General features: G+C 44.0%; 1 protein-coding gene across 1 annotated transcript; it reads right to left on the bottom strand.

Annotated features, from left to right (window-relative positions):
- Positions 1-1,146: 1,146 nt before the first annotated feature.
- Positions 1,147-18,090, bottom strand: PMVK (phosphomevalonate kinase). Its single transcript, XM_044673827.1, has 5 exons — positions 17,991-18,090; positions 12,974-13,037; positions 12,001-12,153; positions 7,507-7,636; positions 1,147-1,319 (listed from the first exon to the last, which is right to left on the bottom strand). Exons 1-5 carry the CDS (start codon positions 18,083-18,085, stop codon positions 1,147-1,149), a joined length of 615 nt encoding a protein of 204 aa, XP_044529762.1. The 5' UTR covers positions 18,086-18,090.
- Between the last annotated feature and the right edge of the window lie 1,098 nt (positions 18,091-19,188).

The following is a 19,188-nucleotide window of genomic DNA, read 5'->3' as shown; positions in this document are numbered from 1 at the left end:
GCCAGGCCTAGAGACCGGAGGTCCTAGGTTCAAATCCAGCCTCAGACACTTCCCAGCTGTGTGACCCTGGGCAGGTCACCTGACCCCCATTGCCTACCCTTACCACTCTTCCACCTATAAGTCAATACACAGAAGTTAAGGGTTTAAAAAAAAAAAAAAAAGCTATGAAAGGCAAACAGAGTGGGGAGGATGAAGACAACAATGAATTCAGTTTTTCTCAGAGTCAAAAGTTTCTACCACTGGCTCAGATGAGAGATATTCTGTCATTAGTGTTCCCTAATGGGTTGGAATCCATGATAGAACTCCAAGCGTCTGTGTGCTGACCACAATTCCAGAAGAATCAAAATAAAACACGATCCTCACTTCTTCAGAGAACCCAGTGCCAACAGAGACATATTTTTCTGGACATGAACAATGCAAAAATTTGTTTTATTTGACTGTATAAGTTTGTATTTCTCAGTGGGAGGGAGAGAGAAGCAGAAAGGGAGAGAATTTGGATCTAAAACTGAAATAAAATTTAATTTTTTTAAAGTCTCGCTATCTCGGGTTTTGCATCACTGAAGCCCACAACAGGTCTGCCACCTGGGAACTTGACTCCTGGACACTTAAAAGTTCATCTCCAAGTCTAGCTTTATTTTAAAAACTGAAGACCTGAAGGACCAGCCAACCGTTAACCAGGGCAACCCCAGGATTCCCCCCACCACTTCACCCATCCCCAGCCCTAACCTGACCCTAAAGGAGAGGCACCGAATGCCAGCCTTGCAGTTACACATGCCCTCCGCTCTCTAAGTTTAGTAATATCAATCCTCATCACCACAATCAACATCCCTGTCTACACCACCAGGTCTCTGGAGCTCTGGGTGGCAGTCCCAAAGTCTCTAGCATTGCAGGAACCCCATATTGTCACCTGGAGACCACGGATACTTCCCTAGTCTTCATGGCCAAGTGCACTTCATCCTGACCCTTTTGGTCCAGCCCCAAGAGGCAAAGAGGAATTTCCGTCTGTATCAGGGAGGCAGATCCAGGACCATCAGGTGGTCTGTCCAGACTTCCACATTCCACCCGAGGCCCCCCCCCCCCCAGCAGAGAAACAAGGACAGCCCCCTTGCTCCCAGCTGCCCCCAGGTCCCCTGGTCCTCAGGGGACTCAGTTACCCCCAGCCCCATCCTCGCACACTGAGGGCTGCAGTTTACTATGGATAAAGTCCACCAACTTCCCTAGCTGCTGCTCCAGCTTTTGGTCTTCACCGTGGTTCTCGATGATCCAGTCAAATGCTCCAATGTGGTCCAGGCCGCATTCTGATTCAGCATCATCCACCCCTGCAGAAAGAGGCATGGAGACGTAGGGTCACCGGCTGCCTCTCCAGAGAAAGGTCAGCCCAGAGACAGGAGGGGCCTCAGGGGCCATCGAGACAGGAACACACTCTCCCACATTCCCAATAAGGGGTCATCATAATACCATTTAATCAGGGAACGGGAATTAATGTAAACATTTTTAGTTAATTTGATTATTAAATAATTGATAATAATTCTCAACGTGATTGGTAATTGTTATAAAGAAGTAGGTAATCTAGGCAGGTCTCAGGCAATTTGGGTAGTGAGGAGGGATAAAGGGGATATAGGTAATTTGGAAGGGGAATGAAGGAGATAGCTGAGTGTAGGGAAGGATGAGATGGTATATAGGAAGGTAGGAGAATGACAGGGAGTATACAGGAGGGCAGCTTAAACAGGCTTATTCACCAAGGCTAGAGACAGAGGATGGGGGGGGGGGGGTGTGGAGGGGGTGGGGAGAGATAAGTTGAACCCTTCAGGCAGGGAAAGTACCTCTAAGGTACAAGAAGAATTTGGGCCAGTCAGAAATGTTTATATCAAGGCTGGGGGTTTCTCTTGTTAATTTCTAAAGTCCTTTGAGGGAAGAGACAAAAGGGCTCCTCCCTGCCAGTGAAACTGATGGCTGCAGGAAGTCTAGGGTAGATACTTCCTGCCAAGATGGATGCCTGCAGTTCCCTCAAGAAATAAAAGAAATAGGGGCTCAGTGGATTGAGAGCCAGACTTAGAGATGGGAGGTCCTAGGTTCAAATCTGGCCTCAGACACTTCCTAGCTGTGTGACCCTGGGCAAGTCACTTAACCCCCATTGCCTAGCCCTGTAACAAATAAAATTAATATAGAAGGAGATATATATATATATATATATATATATATAAAGATATTAGGGTTTTAAAAAATGAATAAAACAATCTTTAAAAAAAAAAAAGAAATAAAAGAAATAATTCCTTCCCTCTTCAGCCCTTGCCTTAATCTTTGATAAAATGATTCACCAGAGACTTGTATAGGTAACAAAGGGGATTTATTAAAGTCAGGAATAATTAGAGGGAAAGAGGTTTTAGGTTTGTTCAAAGGACTGCCTTTGAAGTAAAGTATTTATCAAATCACTTAATTAGGGGTAACTTGTTTTAGGATGCCCTACTTGCCTGCAGAAACTAAACCCACAATGTCCAATCACCAAGCCCACCCTTCCTCCCAGGGTCCAAAGGGAAAATTGGGGGGGGGGGAGGGGGGAATAGCAGAGATGTAATGGAGAGATCAGGGAGGGTCCAGAGAAATCAGATAGATCCAAATTTCCCCAAGACAAAATAAGCACAGGCCAATGCTGAAGCCAAAAGGCCAAAGCCAAGAAGAAAAGCGGAAGCCAACAGGCTAAGCCAAAGCCCAAAAAGCAAAAGCCCCCAGGCAAAGCAAAAGCCAGAAGGCAAAAGCTCCTTCAGCTGGAACCTCAGGCTCCAACTGACTTTCTGAAGATTCTAAAACCTCTAACTGCCAGGCTGTGACAATTTGAAATTGCAGAAGCAAAAGGCTTCTGTTAGCAACCTTGCATTACAATCTAATTTACTTAAACGTTTATTTAATCATTAAATTATTAATAATAATTCTTAACAAGTGGCCATGTGAAAAATAATTGCTTACATTTCTACTTAAAGACCAGCAATGATAAGGGCACTTCATTTCACTTCTGGCCTTCTCTATAATGGTCAGGAATGAAATTGTAAGAACTGAGCCAGTCTGAGGGCAGCTAGATGGCTCAGGGTGTGAGACAGGAAGTCCTGGGTTTAAATGTGGCCTCAGACACTTCTTAGCTGTGAGACCCTGGGCAAGTCATTTAACTCTAATTATCCAGTCCTTAATGTTCTTCTGCCTTGGAAATTGATACTTAGTATTGATTCTAAGATGGAAGATAAGGTTTAGGGAAAAAAAACAAACACTGTGGTATTGCTTAGAGTATCTAGCCTAGAGTCAGGAAGCCCTGAGTTCAAATGAGGACTCAAATACTGCAAGTCACTTCACTCTGTTGGCCTCAGCTTACTCATTCATCTATACAACCTCATCTCAATTATACTGAAATGAAGATTTAATTTTTTTCCAATGCAAGTTCACAGACCCCCTGAAATCTATCCTATATAAATAAGATCTATTTTATAAATTGGAGTTTTAGGGCAACAAATCACATTTCTGTTGCTCTTTAAAGCCTACAAAGCGACTTCCTCAGTTAATCAAAAATATTTAACTTTGACCAAAATCTGTCAAATTAGCTGGAGAAGGAAATAGCAAACCTCTCCAGTATCTTTGCCAAGAAAATTCCAAATGGGGTCACAAAGAGCCAGACACACCTGAACAACAACAACAAAATAAAGTGGTAGATTAGTGGAATAAATTAGGTCCACAATACACAGTAGTAAATGACCATAATAAACTAGTATTTGATAAAGCCCCAAATCCAAGCTTTTAGGATAAAAATTAAACTTTGACAAAAATTGTGGGAAAACCAGAAAGTAGTTTGGCAGAAATAAGGCACAGACCATTCTCTCACACTATATACCAAGATAAAGTCAAAATGGACCCATTTATTTCTTAGTCCAATTATTTAGACATAAAAGGTGATATAAGTAAATTAAGGGAGTATGGAAAAATGTACATTTCAGATCTATGGAAAAGGGAACAGTTTATGACTAAACAAGAGATAGAAAGGGTTAAAGTAAGTAAAATAGACAATTTTTAATTACTTGAAATCAAGACGATTTTGCACAAATAAAATTAATGCAAGCAAAATTAGAAGGAAAACAGAAAATGGGGGGAGGTGGAATTTTACGGCAAGTTTCTTAGATAAGGATCTCATTTCTCAAATACATAGGGAACTGAGCCAAATTTGTAAGAATCATTTATCAGTTAATACATGGTTGAAGGATATGAAGGCAATTTTCGGAAGAATCAAAACTATCAAGAGTGACATGAAAAAATGTTCTAGATCACTACTGATTAGAGAAATGCAAATTAAAGCAACTTGAGATACTACTTCACACCTGTCTGATTGGCTAACATGACAGAAAAGGAAAATGACAAATGCTAGAGGGGATATAAAACAACAGAGACACTAATACACTGTTGGTGGTGTTAAGAACCAGCCATTCTAGAGAACAATATGGAATTATGCCCAAAAGGCTATAAAACAATACATCCCTTTGACTCAGGATTACCACTACTAGGTCTGTATCCCAAAGAGATCAAAGAAAAGGGACCTATTTGTAGCAGATCTTTATGGCAGCAAAGAAATGGAAACTGAGGGAATACCCATCAAGTAGGGAATGTGTGAACAAGTCCAAGATTCCCTCTTAGAAAAATGTCTTTAAATGCATAAAATAAAAAAACAAAGAAAACCAATTAATTTGAAATGTAGATTTAATTTTCCCCATGCAAATTCATAGACCCCCTGAAATCTATCCTATACAAATAAAATCTATTTTATAAATTGGGGTTTTAAGTCAACAAATCACATTTATGTTGCTCTCTATAGCCTTCACAGCAACTTCCTCAGTTTATCAACTAAATTTAATTTTGACCAAAAACGCCCTCTGGCATGGATAAGACAACCAATCAAAACACATTTATTCAACAGCTACTTTGGGCAGACAGCTTTGCACTGGTTTAAGAACTCTTGATTTCAAGGCTGGGTAGAAATTTAACAGGCAAAGTGGGAAAAGGAGGACATTCCAGCCTTAGAGAACGCCATAAGCAGAAGCATGGATGGAGATCAAGGGGCACAAAATATGCTCAGAAGATAGAGAAATGTTGACTTGACCAAAGAGTCCACATCTCCATTTTAGGCATTTTCTCTAGCTGTCTCCTGTGCCTGGAATGCTCTCCCACATCTGCTCTGACTACTGAGCTCCGTGAATTCCTTTAAGTTCCACTAAAATCCCACTTCCAACAGGAAGCCCTCCCCTAACCCTTCTTAATTCCAGTGCCTTCTTTTTGTTAATTATTCCTTATTTATCCTGATTAGCTTGTTTTGTTTATTTTTGTTTGCATGTTGTCTCTTCCATTAGATTGTAAGTTCCTTGAGGGCAGGGAATGTCTTTTGCCTTTCTTTTTAGCTCCAGACCTTGGCACAATACCCAGCATATAGTAGGTGCTCAATAAATGCTTACTGAATTGAATTGGGGAATAGTTTGTAAAAGGAATTAATATAAGTCAAGGCTAAGGACTATTGAAGGTCTTGAACACACAGACAAAGAAGGCCAAACTTTACTTTGGAGTAACTTTGCCCAGATAAAGTTCAGTCTTCTTTGCCTGGTAAGTAGAAAGAAGGGGGAAGACTTTTGGGCAAGGGAGTTGCATGATTAAATCTGAACATGAGAAAAAGGACATCAGCAGAGAAATATAGATTGAAGAAGGGAAAGAGCAGAGTAGAGAAACAAGCAACAGCAGCCTCCCCCAACGAAAAGTTAAATACAAAAAACCAGGAGTGTACACAATAACCTGGATCCAAGGCAGGAGCCAAGCACTTGAGGGGCTGGTGCCTTCCCCAAAGCATTCACTCTGCAAAGGGTGGCTGGGGCATCATCCTACCCAGAGGCAGGGAAAGAGGAGATGGAATAAGGTCTCCCCCACCAAACAGCACCACCCCTGGGATTATTGTCTTTTCTTTTCAGGAGACACACCATAAAATCCTTTTCAACCAATCAAATGATCAACTATTTAGGATGCCTCTATTATGTGCAGGCACTGTGCCAAGATAAAAAAGAAGCAAAAAACAGATATATAGATATGTAGAGAGCAATTAGAATTTTGTACCCCAGGACTCTGTTTCCCAGAATCCTACTTTCATTCTTACGTTTTGGAGATAAAGGCTCGGTAACCCCACTCTCTCGACCTCTTCTCCAGCAAACAAGGTCTGGGAAAAACTGCTCTTTACTCAGCTTCTTTCTATTTCCTCTACTTCAAGTGATTAATAAATCTTATAAAATACAATACTTGGAGTTATTAGATATTAATTTTAATCTTACTATATATACATGTATATATATTTGTTGTTAATGTTTATATCTTGTATACAGGAGAGATAAGAAAAAGTAGACAGAGGGAAGGCACTAGCATTAAGGGGAGTTAGGGAAGGCTTCTTGTAGAAGGTGGGATTTTAGATGGAACTCCAAGGAAGCCAGGATGTAGATGAAGAGGGAGAGCATTCCAGGCAAGGGAAACTACTAGAGAAAATGCCCAGAGCCAAGAGACGGAGCCAAGGGAAGGCCAGTGCCTTTAAAGTAAGTCCGGACCTGGTGAGAGTTAAAAGATTAATTAACTACCAGCCACAAGGCCTTAGTAACTAGAGAGGCAAAGAAGCCTCCTTGAGGTAGAGACTAGAAATGCCAAAGTAGGCGAAAGGAAGTCAGTTTAACTTACCCACGTGACAATTCAGAGGGAAGCTTGAACACCAAGTTCAAGAGCCAACTCCTCTCAACAGGAAGTTATCATCATATTTGAAGGATAGCATCTTTCATCACTTCCTGGAGGTCCACCTCTAATTCAAGTGGACAAATGGCAGCCTCAACACTGATTTGGACTGCCCAAAGGGCAGTCCCTTGTTCTTGATTTGTTACTTATTGTCACGTGTGGGTAACTCGTCTCCCCTCCCCACTCAGGGAGGTGGGGATGACATTATCTCTGGTGGCTTAGAGTTTTAACTATGAATGGGTGGTGAGCAAATTCCATTTACACAAAAGGCAGCCCTGCATGATGAGGCAGAAAAAAACACTGAATCTGGAGAGTTCAGCTCTTGGTTCTTACATTTAGCAGCTGTGTGATCATGAGTGAGGAAGGCCTCCCGGGGCAGCCCAATGAGCACAGGATGCGCTTCATTGGAAGGACTTCCAAATAGATGAGATCACAAGTATTTGGGTGATTATGGGCAGGCTGCTTCACCTTCCCAGGCCTCAGTTTCCTCATCTGTAAAATGAGGGTAATAATACCTATACTACCCTAATGCACTGGGCTGTTGTGAGGAAACTGTTTTGCAAAATCAAAAGTGCTGTGTAAATTTAGGCTGTAATTATGACGATGGGATCTGATACTCATGCCATGATAGGAGGCCAGGCCTTTGCCCTGTAGGGAGAGATGTCTCTGGACTACTTTAGGTCTCCTGACCAGGACTTCAAAGAAATTTGGGGTGAAGCTCACCTGCTGTGAACACCCAGCCCCGCTGTCGCCGGCTTTCCTCCGATGCCACCACCCGGACCAGCTGGGTCACATCGCCAAAGGAGGCCTGGAACCAATGGATATCCGACTCCCGCCGAGTATCGCTCACCAGCTGGTGCAAAAAACACACACACACAGACAGTCAGGCACCCCCTGGCCCAACGTGTCCACTGAGAGGGGTGTGCTTTACGGGGTTTGGGGTGAGGCAAAAGAACTGAGAGCCACAGTTTACACAGAAGGTAAATAACCTAGCCAGGGAGTCAGAGCTCTAATCCATCTGCAGAAACCTATTATAGCCCTATGCTTGCCGTTCACATTCTTTTTTTTTTTTTTTTTTTAAGTAAAAAAATGAATTTTTTTAAAGCATTCAATATTCCAAGGCAATTGCCCATCCAAGGGCTGACCAGGCCCAACCCTGCTTCACTTGCAAGATCAGAGATCAGGCATGTTCAGGGTGTACGGCTGTAGACCGGCCATCCAAATTCTAACCTTAAATGTTCAAGTTCAAGTTAACTCCTCCAGGAGCAAACAATCTAATGGAGATAAAAAGCAAGCTACAGACAGGAGAGATAGGAAGAAACTGGCAGAAAGAAGGCACTAAAATTAAGAGGAGTTCCAGAAGGCTTCCTGGAGAAAATGGGATCCTAGTTGGGACTTAAAATAAGCCAAAGAGATCAGCAGTCAAAGCTTTGGAGGGAGAACATTCCAGGCTCAGGGGGGGCATCCAGAGAAAATGCCCGGAGCCAAGAGACGGAGCATCTTGTGCATCTAACAGCCAAGAGGCCCGTGCCACTTCCACTCAGGCTTCGAGGCAATCGTGCATGAGGGGGCAGAAAAAGCACTGGACCTCGAAACTGAGAACCTGAGTTCAGAGCTTGTTGGTTCTCACACCTGCTGATTCACTGTATCTGCCTCTTTGTGATCTCATTTGGGGTTTTCTCGGCAAAGATATTGGAGTGGTTGGCCATTTCCTTCTCCAACTCATTTTATACAGATGAAGAAACTGAAGCAGAGTTAAATAACTTACCCAGGGTCACACTGCTAGCAAGTGTCTGAGGCTAGAAGTGAACTTGGGTCTTCCTGGCCCCAGCCCCGACACTCTCCGCTTCGACAGCTAGCTAGCTGCCCTTTACCAGCTGGGCAATCATAAGTGAGGGAGGCCTGCAAGGGTGGACCTTCTGCCTGACCCCTGCCAGAAGCCATCTGTCCTTCTCAGAAGGTTACTGGAGACAGATCTAAGAGGAACCTCAGAAATCTTCTAGCTCCAACTGCCTTGCAGATGAGAAGACTGTAGCCTGGGGACGCTGGGGGAATTGCCTAAGGTCGAGAGAGGCAGCCAGATCCAGACTCAAGCCCAACTCTTCTAGCCCCAAATCCAGTGCCTTTTCTACCACAGCAGGCATAGAAGATGAAAATGGATGAGAATTTAAATGAACCAAGTCATTAGTAACTACATAATGCCAAATTCCCTCTCCCCTACAAGGCTGAAAGCTTTGTTGACAAGATATATTTCAAAGCCTAATTAGCTAAAAGCTCTTCCACCCTAGTCTCCCATACTAACACACTTCATTAATCAACACCAGTAGCCAGCAGGAGTGAACTGCAATCCCAAAAAACCAAAAGAGGGTGGTTAGAAGCATTAACTAGCCACTCGGGGGGAACAGCAACTGTCTTGCCAGCCAGACATTCTGCTCCTCTTGAAGACCCTCAACTCTAGAGAGGTCGAGAGAACTCCATTAGATATCAGGAGGAGGCTTTAAACCAAAGATTCCCAAAGTGGGCACCACTGCCCCCTGGTGGGTGCTGCAGCGATCCAGGAGGGCAGTGATGGCCACAGGTGCATTTATCTTTCCTATTAATTGCTATTAAAATTTTTAAAAATTAATTTCCAGGAGACTAAGTAATATTTTTTTCTGAAAAGGGGGCGGTAGGCCAAAAAAGTTTGGGAACCACTGATTTAAAACTATATCCTCTGCCTTCTACCGGTCTCTTCTACATTTCCCAGTGGCCAACCTCTGACCCTGGTCTGAGGGGCCTCCCTGGCTCAGGGCCACTGGCTCCAGTGCCCCACGTGGGCCCTGCTCCTCTAGGGTGAGGGGGTGGGCCTCGCCTCACTCTGTGCCAGGAGGATCTCTTGGACTATGGAAGTGGGGTGGCCCTGGACAATCAGAAGAAAGTCAGAAGATTCTGTCATGGGTAAGAACAGTAAAGTCAGTGTAGATGGATCATAGAATTCACAGACAGGAATAAAGTGTTAGAATGGAAAGGAAAGAAGAGGGGCGAGAGTGCCAGGCCTGGAGTCAGGAGGATCTGGGCTCAAATCTGGCCTTGGACACTTCCTAGCTGTGTGACCGTGGGGAAGTCACTTAACCTGAATTGCCTAGCTCTAGCCCTAACCGATCCTCTGCCTTGGAACTGATACTTGTGTTGATTCAAAGAGAGATGGCAAGAATTTTAAAAAGAGTAATAGGAAAGTTGGGAAGAGAAGAGTTTGCAGAAAGAGGGTTCTATTTTAGACTTATTAAGCATGAAATGCCTCTGGGATATCCAATTCAAGATGTCCAAATTGCAAATTGTGATGAGAGAATAGAGCTTGAGAGATCAGGACTAAACAAATAGATCTAGCAATCATCTATTATTATTGTTCAGTCATTTTTTCAGATGATTCTTAGTGACCCCATTTGAGGTTTTCTTGGAAAAGATATTAGAATGGTTTGCCATTTTATTCTCCAACTCATTTGACAGATGAGGAAATTGAAGCAAAAAAGTGAAGTGACTTGCCCAGGGACACACAGTTAGGAAGTGTCTGTGGCTAAATTTGAACACAGGTTTTTCTGACTCTAGGCCTGGTGCTCTACCCACTAAGACCCTTAGTCATAGTTCCTCTTCCTACCCCCCTCCCCAGCAATCATTTACATAGCGATCATTAAACTCATGGGAGCTGACATGCAATGATCACCAAGTGAGACAGCATAGTGTGAAAAGAAGCCCCAGGACAGAGCCTTGGGGGGCACCCAGAGTTATCGAGCATGATATCGGAGGAAGATCCATCCAAAGAGGAGTGCTGAGAGACAGCAGTGTCACAAAAATCTAGAGAAGATTTTCCAGGAAAAGAACATGATCCATAGTGGCAAAGGCTTATCGAATTTAAAAAGAATGAAGATTAAGAAAAGATCTTCGGATCACGGGTAACTTTGGAGAGGGCGGTTTCAGTTAAGTGAAGTTGGATGCTAGACTGCAGAAGGTTTAGAGGACGAGAGAAAAGAAAGGAAGCCAAGGTCCATGGGGCTACATAGAACAAGATGGCACCCTTTCTGGTCTCTCCAGGAGAAGCGTTCCTAATTCTTTCTGCTAATCTTATGAAGGCATAGTCTTCAGTTCATGCCCCATCCCAATCCTTCCTCTTGGGACATTCTTCAGTGTCATTCCTGCACAAAGCTGACCTGCACAGGGAAAGGGTACAGGGCATATATGCTTTATCCTGCACTCAACTGCAAGCTCCATGACAGCAGTTTCCTGGCACCTAACACAATGCTCTGCACCAAGGAGTTATTTAATAAATGGCTTTTGATTGGTTGACTTGTCCGTGTCAGAGAGAATTTTGTTTGAAATTTAATCTTCTTGAAAAATTGAGGAAATGTTTTTGTAGGTTTTAAAGAGCTATATAAATGTCTTTTTTTTAAAAAACCTTTACTTTGTGCCTTAGTAACAACTTTATGACAGAAGGGCAAGGGCTAAGCAATCAAGATTAAGGGAATTTTAAGGGAATTGCCCAGGGTCACACAGTTAGAAATGATCTGAACCCAGGTCCTCCTGATTCCGGGCTTGGCTCTCCAAGCTGCCCAGAACCATTTTTTTTAAGGCCCACTGGGACCTTAAAGTACAAACATGGGATAGCAGAAAGAGACTCTGATTCTGGAGTCAAAGGATACGGGTTCGAATTTCACCCAAGAACTATTCCTAACTTTGTCCCTGGACCACGTTCTGTTCCTGATGTCCCTGCTCAGCTGAAAGAAAAGCAATAGTGGATAAATCACAAGTCTTGGGTTCAAGTCCCACTTCAGATACTAAGAATACTAAGGTCACAGATCTGTGAACACGGGGGTATTTATGGGCAATAGAGACCTGGAAGTGAGTTTTGTAAATAGCTTCGCTAGGACTGCTGCTCTCTGTCACTCATGCAGACTCAGTTCATCCTCATCGGTGTCTCATGCCCCTCAGCACAGGGCTGGGAGGGACCCAGAAGGCATGCAAGAAATCCCTCCAGAGCATAAAGTGTGACCCCCCCCCCAAGTCCTGGCATTGTAGGGTACAAGATCAGAAAAGGGGTCAGGATCCAGAGGAAGGAGGAGATGCAGCTTCTGCCTCTGGAGAGACCTGTGACTTTCCACCACATTCTTGATTCCAGGGATGGGAGGAGGAAAGAGCCAGGGCTGGGTCTCAGGCCCCAGAGGCTCTTCTGTAAATAGCTCTTACCCAGACAGGCTGGGGGACCCCCTCCACAATCTTCCTGCAGAAGAAGCCTGGGTCCGCCTTCCTCTTCTCCTCTCCCCAACGGATCATGTCTTGCCGAAAGGACTCTTTGTAGCTGCTGGCATCAAGGAGTCTCTGGAAGTCCAGCCCATGCTCCTGCCCAAAACACATCAAAAGGCATCCAGTGTCTGACCCCTGAAGAAGCTACTCAGCTTTCTGGGGCTCAGCTGGAATGAGGGGTGATCACATTTCCATGGTTCTGAGGAATCTATCATGTGAATCAAGCTCCCAATCTAGCTTCTCCAGTTATTCTGAAAATAAGTTTCCATACCTTAAACACAAGGCCAAACCTCAACAAAAGATGAAAATGGGTAGTTTATTTTGAAGTCCTTCCCTTATCTGGAAGCCCTCTAGCTCACTCCTAAGGGGCTGCTCTTCTCCAAGGAGTCTTCTACTTTCACATAAGGTGCCTGAAGATGGAAAGCCTTCAAGTGGCAAATCAGGACAGCCCAGCTAGAAGGGATCTCAGTCCAAAGTAGCCTGATAACTTGGGGGGGAAGGGGGGGGCAGCTGGGTGGCTCAGTGAATTGAGAGCCAGACCCAGAGATGGGAGGTCTTGGGTTCAAATGTGACCTCAGACATTTCCAAGCTGTGTGATCCCTGAGCAAGTTAGTCCCCATTGCCTAACCCTTCCCACTCTTCTGCCTTAGAACCCATACATAGTATTGATTCTAAAGTGGAAGGTAAGGGTTTAAAAAAAAAACTGAGACTAAGACAGTAAGGCAGAAAGAGAGAGGAAGGGAGGGAGGGAGGAAAGAAGAAAAGGAGGGGGAGGAAAGAAAGAAGAAGGGAGGGGGAGGGAGGAGGAAGGGAGGGAGAGAGGGAGAAAGGAAGAAAAGGAGAGAGGGAGGAAGGGAGAGGGGAAGGGAAGGAAGAAGTTCATGGGAGCAGCAGAGACAGCTGCATCATTACATACCTTAGCATACTGTTCCTTGAGGGGTCCAGAGAGCCGAAGCACAGCACACACGTCTGTCCCCAGCCTGTGGGAGGGGAAGACACTCAGACCTATCTCTCCCCAGCCAGTATTGTGAGGCTCAACTTTCAAGCCAACACTTGTACGATCAGGACAGCCCAGTACCTACCACTCCCCTCTGGCAGGACAGAGTTATCCTGGCAAGAGCCACTCAACAAGCTTTCCCACAAGCCAGAGCCCTTGACTCAGTGAGCTTCCTCACTAGCATGAGGGATTCAGTCTGGACCACAGGAAAAACTGGCTACTGGCGAGAACTGTTGAGCATGGCAATAAGTCACCAGGAGAACTAGGAAGTGTCTTTTTCCAGGGACTCTCATCAAGAGGAGGCTCCTGCCTGAAAGGGATGACCTGTATGGACCTAGTTCACTGGAAGGGAGGGAGGAGTTGACACTGATTTAAGTCCTGGGGCTGGGCCTCATTACAACATGCCTGGACTAATGCAATAGCCTGCTGGTGGGGCTGCCTACTTCAAATCTTTCCCCACTCAAATTCATCCTCCACTTAGCAAAGTGATTTCCCCAAAGTGCAGGTCCTCCCACATCTTCCTCTCTGACTCAGTAGGCTCCGGTGGCTCCCTATCACCTCCAAGAGCAAATACAGAAACCTTTTTTTGGTGACCAAAGCCCTTCATGACCTGTTCCCTCAGCCTCCCACCTCCTCCATTTTTAGCATTCTGGAACCTTGTACTCTACACTGGTCCCCTGGCTGTTCCGTGAACAAGGCACTCTGTTTATTCCAGCTTCTTCTCTGGCTGTCTCCCATGCCTGGAACACTCTTCTTCTTCACCTCAGCCTCTTGACTTCTCTGGCTTCCTTCAAGTTCCAACTAAAATCCTACCTTGTGGGGAAACAAGTTGACTCAGTGGAATGAAAGCCAGACCTGGAGATGAGAGATACTGGGTTCAAATCTGATCTCAGATACTTCCTAGCTGTGTGTCCCTGGGCAAGTCACTTAACCCCCATCACTTAACCCTTGTCACTCTTCTGCCTTGGAACTTATACTTAGTAATGATTCTAAGACAGAAGGTAAGGGTTTCAAAACTAAAATAAAATCTCACCTTGTATAGGAATCCTCTCCCAAGTCCTCTGTTTGTTTACTGCTGACTGACAACAATTTACTTTTCTTTCCTTTCCTCCTCTATAAGAGGGCTAGGTGAGATGACTTAGGTCTCTTTCAACTAAGAAGTTCTCTGAAACTTCTCAAGATCCCATCCAGCCTGAAAAGTTTTTTTTTTAAACTCTTACCTTCAATCATAGTATCAATTCAGTGTATTCCAAGTCAGGGTGAAGTGACTTGCCCAGGGTCACACAGCTAGGAAGTATCTGAGATCAGATTTGAACCCAGAATCTCTGGGCCTGGATCTCAATCCACTGAGCCATCCAGCTGCCCCAAAGTCTGTGACTTTTAAAACTGATATTTCAATCAAAACAAGATCTCAGATCTGCTTATATCTAAGACATATGGAAAAAAAAAAAAAGCCTAGAAGGGGGGCAGCTGGTAGCTCAGTGGATTGAGACTCAGGCCTAGAGACAGGAGGTCCTAGGTTCAAATCCGGCCTCAGACACTTCCCAGGTGTGTGACCCTGGACAAGTCATTTGACCCCCATTGCCTACCCTTACCCCTCTTCTGCCTTGGAGCCAATACACAGAAGTGAAGGGTTTAAAAAAAATGAAAAGAAAAAAAGCCTAAAAGAGAAGAGTGGGAATCCTAGAATCCCAGAGTTGGAAGAGCCAGCAGAAGTGGTCCTATTCCAACTCCTTCCTACCCAAAGCATGAATCCTTCCTTTCAACTTCTCCAACAGGAAATCAAGAAACATTTTTTAAAAATATCTATCCCACTAGGATTGGGGACGCAGACTCTAAATGATCACTCTACTGTCAATATTAATAAAATGGAAATAGGTCTTGATCGATGATGCATGTGAATCCCAGTGGAATTGCTCTTTCGCTACGGGGTAGGGGAGGAAAAAGAGAGGGGAAGGAGTATGAATCATGTAACCATGGGAAAACAGTCTAAACTTAAATAAATAAATAGAATTTTAAAAAATCTCTATCCCTTGCATGAGTGACCCATGGTACTGTGGATACAGAAATCAGTCAAAGGATTTGGGAAGCCCCAGCAAGTCCTGCCTCTGAATCATATTCACTGTGCAGCCAAAGGCAAGTCCCCAACAACCTCAGGAAACTCACTAAGATTTCAGAGGATGGAGAGTTCCAGATAGGACCGGGTGGAAGAAGTTTCGGCACTAGGAGGTGCCCTGAGGTAGATGATAATCATAGATCCAGCTCTAAGTTATATTTATATAGCTGAATAGCAAATATATATGTGTGTATACACACACACACACACACACATATACACATCTTAGCATTCAGGGCTGACAAGTCAATTTAATTCACGGAGCATTTATGACTGCGCTAAAGGCCGCTAGGGGGCGCAGTGGATAGAGTGTCAGGCCTGGAGTCAGGAAGACATCTGAATTCTAATCTGATCCTGGACACTTACTAGCTGGATGACCCTGGGAAAAGCATTTAATCTTGTTTGCCTCAGTTTCCACCTCTATAAAATGAGCTGGAGAAGGAAATAGCAAACCAAGAAAACCCCAAATAGGGTCGAAAAGAGTGAGATATGAGTGAAAAAAAAAATAGGTACAAAAGATCAAAAGACAGGGGCAGCTAAGGGCATAATGGATAGCATACCAAGCCTGGATCCAAATCTGGCCTCAGACACATCCTAGTTGTGTGACCCTGGGCAAGTCACTTAACTCCCATTGCCTTACAGCTCCGGTCTTAGAATTGACACTAATACAGAAGATAAGGTTTTCTGTTGTTGTTGTTTTTTAAGAGATTTAAAAAAAGACAAAAAGGAAATAGGTCTGTGACCTACAAGAGGCGTCCTTATGGAGCTTAGTCATTTTTTGGCTGAGGTTGCTGACTGGGGGAAAGCTGGGAGTGCTATGAGAGGGACTGAGCAGTATTCAGCATCAGAGTGGTACCCATGACTCTCCCCAATCCCCAAATCTCTTCAATATTACATAGCCAGTCTAAGGCAGTCCACTAACCAGCAAGCCACCTTTTTCTGGCTCCATTACTATTCCCCACTTCCAACAGGCCCTTCTTAAAAGTTAAGAGGTGGGCAGTGAAGTGGCTCAGTGGATTGGGAGAGAAGCCAAGAGATGGGAGGTCCCTGGCTTCAAACCTGGCCTTGGTCACTTCCTACCTAGGGCAAGTCACTTAACCCCCATTGCCCAGCCCTTAATACTCTTATGCCTTGGGACCAATACACAGTATTGATTCCAAGATGGAAGGTAAGGGTTTTTTAAGTTAATCAAGATGTTTAAAATTATGGCATTTATTTACCAGTTTAAGTTTCAAAGCACCTTACATATGTTATCACATTTGATGCTCATAACAACCTATTAAGCAAGTACTGTTATCTTCATTTTACAGATGAGGAAATTGAGGATAAGAGAAGTTAAGTGACCTGTCTAAAGTCATACAGATATTAAATGTCTAAGAAAGGATTTGAACATAGGTCTTCCAGCTCTAGTACTTTAGCCACTTTCATCACCCAGCAGACTCCAAGAAAAGGAAAAAAAGGGGGGTTAATACTGTATAGAGCTGAAATGTCAAACTTGAAGCCCAATACTACCAAATCTTGTCCAGATTAAAATGTAATTGGTGAAGGCAGCTAAGTTGCTCAGTGGTTTGAGAGCCAGGCCTAGAGACGGGAGGTCCTAGGTTCAAATCTGGCCTCAGACACTTCCCAGTTGTGTGACCCTGGGCAAGTCACTTGACCCCCATTGCCCAGCCCTTACCACTAGTCTGCCTTGGAACCAATACACAGTACTGATTCTAAGACAGAAAGTAAGGGTTTATTTTTAAAAAACGTAATTGGGAAATACTTAAGAACAAAATACAAATAAAACCTAAATAACATTACACATTAAAATTAAATCAATATGCTTCAAACTGGCTTAAATTCAATGAAGTATCAGTCTCCCAGTAGATTGTAACTAGTTACAAAATAAGTTGAGTCCTGTTTTTTAAGCTTGTTTTTGTAAAATGCCCCCTTTTAAGTGTCCCCCATCCCTACCCGCACACCACTTTCTTTCTAATTTGACACCCCTGGTGTAGAGCAAAGAGCTTGGCTGAATTTGGAGTCAGAAGACCTAGGTTCTAATCCCAACTCTGTCATCAATCCCCTGATTCTAGACAAGTCACTCCATTTATAGGAGCCTCAGTTTCTTCATCAGTTACAATAAAGAAGACAGATGAGACCACTTATCTCTATGGTCTCTTCCAGTTCTAACTACTATGATTCTAAAGAATCTAAATCCCTTGTAGGTTTCAGAATAGTCACTTAGAACTTAGGCCTCCTTAGGGGCCCACTGTCTGGTTCAATTCAACAGTCATTCATTCACTCATTTGATTAACAAAGAGTCCTAAGACAGGTTCCAGGTGACAAAAATGCACACTGCCCACGGCTCTGTTAAGAGGTGGTGGACTACGAGTGCAGAACGCTGCATACTACTAGATGCAAAGGCAGCATTGGTTTGTTTTCCCTTCACAGTCTTTCTTTTGAGGGAGGTTTCTCTGGTGGGCAGGTAGAGTGATGGAGGGCATTGGGAACTGACAGTGACTGGGGTGTGAAGGAAAAAAAGCACCTATCAACAAAATAATTTTTTAAAAGGCACAAGCATCGATTAAAAGAGCCTACTGTGTACCAAGCAGAAAAGGCTAGGGATCCAGAGACGGAAAAAGAAAAAGAAAAAATAAACCATTCCTGCACTCAAAAAAAAGCATGATCTAAGAAAGAAGGCCTGTGCCAAACAAGCCATTTATTGATATGGCAACGACCCCCGAGCCCGGCTTCCATCGATCTAATAACAGGAACCAAATATCCGGCCCCGCACCGGTCCTAAACCTGACACTTCTTCCACCCTCCCCGCCTGACTACCTGCTCCGCAACTCATCCGTCACGAAGTCCTTCCCGGACTTCCTCTTGCCGCTGAACAAGAGCACGAGCCGCGGGGAATCGGCTCTCGGAGCCATGAAAACCCCAGTGCCCAGTCAGTCCCTTCCAGGTAAGCAATCCGAGCCCACTTATGCTAAGGTTCCGAACGCGTGGGGCAAAAGGGACTCAACCAATCGACGGAGAGGGAGGAGGAAATAAAGAAGGGATTTCCTCCTCTTCTCCTCTGGAACTAACTAGAATCCCAGGCTTCCGAATGTATATACTTATTAAGCAGATGAAGAAAAATTAGTTCATACGGAGAGGAAAGGAATCATTCTCCAAGAAAATCTTCTCCTCGATTTCTTCCCCCCTATCCTTTCTCCCTTGGACCAACCCAACCCCTCCCTGGAACGCTCCACTTCCCCAACTCCGCCTCCTTCGTCGGAAGATGGGCAGAGTGGGCATTCTCATTTGAACCGAAGGGAAGTTAAGTAAAAATTTCCCGAAGTGAATTTTAATTTGCCCTATATAAAGCTCTACTAACCTTAAAATATTGAATTATTGGATGCATCTTGAGAATGGTTTTTTGAAACTGTGTTATTTTTTGGTATATTTATACGAATATACTGACACAATTTTAAGTTTACCCATATTACAAATGGTTCATTCCATGGGGAGATGCGTGTAGGGAGGCGTGTGTTTGGGGAGGGATTTTGTCTCTCCCGAGCCATAGGATGATTAACTGATTTCCCAAAATTATAGGCCCTTAGGAAAACAACGCGCTTATATTGCGCCGGTTTGAAAAGCGCTTTTCCCTCAACTTTTAGAGCTTTGCTTAAGAATGCGAGCCTTATTGTACCTCTTGTATGGAGAAGGTAACTGGGATTAAGTCACTTGCTCAAGGTCAAATTTCTAGCAAATGGAATAGCCGAAGAACCTTTTTTTAAACTTTCAAAAACCGGATCTGTTTAATGTATAGAAATCTACTAAACCGCGGTGAAGGAGTGGGGCGCGACTGAGGCCAGGAAGGAGTCTTAGGGATCTCAATTCAACAGAAGCTGTTCATTCCCAAAGCATTTGAAATGGAATAGAAATAAGATGCCAGGGCCAGGTGTGGTCACACCTGAGGTGACCTGTCCTCATTGGTGTCTCAAATTGCTCGATCCAAACTAAAAACGCCGCTCTGTTGGGGAGTCGTTTT

Source organism: Gracilinanus agilis, chromosome 4, assembly GCF_016433145.1.
Source record: "Gracilinanus agilis isolate LMUSP501 chromosome 4, AgileGrace, whole genome shotgun sequence".
Taxonomy (NCBI): Eukaryota; Metazoa; Chordata; class Mammalia; order Didelphimorphia; family Didelphidae; genus Gracilinanus; species Gracilinanus agilis.
Note: the sequence above shows the minus strand (reverse complement) of the source record. Positions and strands in the feature narration are given on the sequence as shown.